Here is a 3,430-nt window from a genome sequence, read left to right as displayed (position 1 = left end):
ATCAACATCAGATACACTGATTATTCAACACATTAAGAACACCTGCTCTTTCCTTGACATAAACTGATCGGGTGAATCCAGTTGAAGGCTATGATCCCCTGTTGATGTCACTTGTTAAATCCACTTCAATCAGTGTAAATGAAAGGGAAGGAGAAAGGTTAAAGAATCATTTTTAAGCCTTGAGATATGGATTGTGTATGTGTGCCATTCAGAGGGTGAATGGGCAAGACAAAAGATTTGTGCCATTGAATGGGGTATGATAGTGGGTGCCAGGCGCACCGGTTTGTGTCAAGAACTGCAACACTGCTGGGTTTTTCACGCTAAACATTTTCCCCTGTGTATCAAGAATGGTCTACCACCCAAAGGACCTCCAGCCAACTTGACACAACTGTGGGAAGCATTGGAGTCAACATGGGCTAACATCCCTGTAGGGAGGGAGGTGGAAGTCAATATTAGGAAGGTGTTCCTAATGTTTGATATCACATCATACACGTGCTGCACTTAACTGTATAGGCTACCTCCAGTTCTGCTCAGAATAGATGGCACACGGTAATGTTTTAATTTTAAATGACTTAACATTCAGTAAATAATACTTTAAGACTGAATGAAAACGTTTGTTTAATGTTAAATGACAGTTTATGGTCTGCATAAATTATTGTTATGACTCCCTTGACAATGAGACTACATCTTCTGGAAAACCACATTTCCCAGCCCCAGCTTCGCATTTAGATTTCCTGTAGGGCTGTTCAACATTCTCTCTACAGCAACCCACGGCGCTGTGTTGTTCTTGGTTGAAGGAACAAGCAAATAATAATAATGTTGGGCCAAGTTGTACGACGATTCACAACCTCTGCGGTTCGCTCATCTCATTACGGCGAGGGACCAGGACAGGTAATTTCCTAAAAAAATAAAGGTTATAAACATTAGTTAAATAAAGCCGCTGTTAGGCTTAGCCGGCGTCTGTCGGTCATAAACTAGGTAACGTTAGCCTTAATCTGCAGGGTTGTCGTGTCAAAACTAAATGCTAATTTTGGAAGTTATGAGTCATATCGAGATACGTTAAAAATGGGCGTTTATTGTAGTCAAGGTCGTTGTCTATTTGACTCGTGTGTGGGGCTTTTACTTGCCGTAACGTTGGGTAGGTAGCTAGCTAGCCTTACAAACCATGCATAGCCATCTAGCTAGCTAAATTAGTCAATTAATTTATGCTAGCTAACTATTCAAATGTTACTCACGTTAGCTAGTCCTGGATTGTCAGAAGATACTGTGAAATAGATACGGATACTTCTTCAAGTCGTCATAGAGGACAGGGAGTGGTTAACATCCCTCTTAAACATGATTATTAGGGCTAGCGGTAGTTACCTACATTATTGGTTAAATCGTCAACTTGTACGATTAAACTGAGACTGAGCATACCATGTAACTGCAGCCTATGTCGAAAATAAAAGACAACGTCGTCACAAATCTGGGACCAGGCTTGGAAACTCTAACCCTGGCAATTGACAGGGAAACTCAAGGGTGTACTCGCAATGGCTGCCTGGTATTGTGATGCAATCATTTCTATGGTATTTTAGAATGTTTTGTCAACTGATACTGGATTACAATGGTAATGTTTAATGTTCATTCAAATTTTGCAAGCTGATGTGGCTCTTGCAGTGGATTGTATTTTTGTAATGTCAGTTGAGTTGACTCAACAAATCACAGCACAAATTGAAGGGCACACTTCCTGCTTTTAGTCCTGGCTCAATGGCTGCCAGTCCAGCCATTATGCCATCATTGACTTGACTGGAGACACCCTTTCTATTCATTCTAATTTCTATGGTCTTAACCATTGTCATCTTCATCCTAGACTGCAGCTAGCCAGCTAACGGTTAATGCTATACGGGATCCTTTGAACGTCCCTACCACTAAAGCAAAACCTTAACACCTAACCATGAAAATGTTCAACTTCAATGGTGTAGGATCCCGAGTAGCAAGTACCGACAGCTAACGTTACTTTCAAAGTCTTGCATTGACTTCCAATTGTACTGTTGACACTGATTGTCCTCAAGCAGACGTTGGCTGCAGTCCTACTTAGACGGACATAACCTTGTCCATGTATTCAGTCACGTGGAACTGTGATAAGCTTATTACATGGTCAGCTCTCTCTAAATACCTATGATGTCTTTGTGTTTATGTTTGTTAGAACCTGCCATTCTCAGTAGACAACAAGTGGCGTCTGCTGGCAATGATGGTGGTGTTCTTCGGCAGTGGCTTTGCCTTCCCCTTTATCGTCGTCAGACACCAGCTCCTGAAGAAGTGAAGTGGCAATGCATGCCACGTAACCTCCAAGGTAATTGCCGCTGATCTATTTTTCATCTGAATGTCAGCACTGTTTGGCATTTACATGCATCCTGATGGGAACAATTACCAGACTTTGACGTCTATCACGCAGTTGGTAGTTGTATCTTATTCTACAGCAGACCTCAAGTAAATTATCGGTGTCTGTGGGCGATATTTACAAATGTCATGCAAGTTTATTTTCAGTTCAGCTTTTAAGATAAGCTTGCACATTAGCATGGTAATGTGATAGTTTATTACCAACCCTGATAAATATCTGATTGAAATTAGGCTGAATTTCAATCGTCACTGTCACATTTATCTCTGGTGTTTACTCAGAAATTGGATTTCTGTCATCGGCTTTGTGTAAGCCTTCTTATCAATCTGTCTTTTGTGTCCTTTGCAGGTCTGCGCTCAACATATTTATCCAGCAGAATTCCATTCGCTTCGAAGAATGGAAATCCCTAATTGTGTTTGTAAATAAAGTTCACTCAAATGTATATTGTTCAAATATGTTTTTGTCCTTGGGTTTTCACTAGATTCTGTAGCCACAAAGTAAAAATTGGCTGTTGTAAATATTCATGAAAACAAATCTGCTATTTTGTCTTAAGGTTAGCAGTGTGTTTTGTTTAAAATCAGATTTTAAGAAGATACATTGTGGAAATAGGCAGGGTTTAGCCACGATTACTTTGTGGCTATAGAAGCTAGTGACAACATTGAGTTTGTGGTCCAGACTGTGATGTCATGCTTCAGCATACGCATCTCCAGAAGTGTCACTCATGGAGTAATGATTTTTATGCGAGTTTTCAGAATAATGTAGGCACAAAATGGGGAGAAGGCAAACTAGGTTTGTTTCCAAGTGGTATTTTCTGTGTGTATTTGACTCCATAATATACACTACCGCTCAAAAGTTTGGGGTCACTTAGAAATGTCCTTGTTTCTGAAAGAAAAGCATGTTTTTTTTGTCCACTAAAATAACAAAATTGATCAGAAATGCAGTATAGACATTGTTAATGTTGTAAATGACTATTGTAGCTGGAAACGTCTGATTTTTAATGGAATATCTACATAGGCCTATTATCAGCAACCATCACTCCTGTGTTCCAATGGC

General features: G+C 40.0%; 1 protein-coding gene across 1 annotated transcript; it reads left to right on the top strand.

Moving 5' to 3' along the window:
* The first annotated feature begins 724 nt into the window (after positions 1–724).
* LOC112263377 (cytochrome c oxidase subunit 7C, mitochondrial) lies at positions 725–2,819 on the top strand. The gene is made up of 3 exons (XM_024439536.2): positions 725–891; positions 2,186–2,332; positions 2,726–2,819. Exons 1-2 carry the CDS (start codon positions 817–819, stop codon positions 2,300–2,302), a joined length of 192 nt encoding a protein of 63 aa, XP_024295304.1. The 5' UTR covers positions 725–816; the 3' UTR covers positions 2,303–2,332; positions 2,726–2,819.
* The last annotated feature ends 611 nt before the right edge of the window (positions 2,820–3,430 follow it).

The sequence above is a fragment of the Oncorhynchus tshawytscha genome, linkage group LG12 (genome assembly GCF_018296145.1).
Source record: "Oncorhynchus tshawytscha isolate Ot180627B linkage group LG12, Otsh_v2.0, whole genome shotgun sequence".
Lineage (NCBI taxonomy): Eukaryota > Metazoa > Chordata > Actinopteri > Salmoniformes > Salmonidae > Oncorhynchus > Oncorhynchus tshawytscha.
This window is presented reverse-complemented; position numbering and strand designations above follow the sequence as displayed.

What these genes read in the sequence shown, in the direction of transcription:
- LOC112263377 (XM_024439536.2), top strand. Translation starts at nt 817, where the DNA reads ATGTTGGGCCAAGTTGTACGACGATTCACAACCTCTGCGGTTCGCTCA. An exon ending in ACGGCGAGGGACCAGGACAG is followed by an intron (nt 892 to 2,185) that starts GTAATTTCCTAA and finishes TATGTTTGTTAG; the next exon opens with AACCTGCCATTCTCAGTAGA.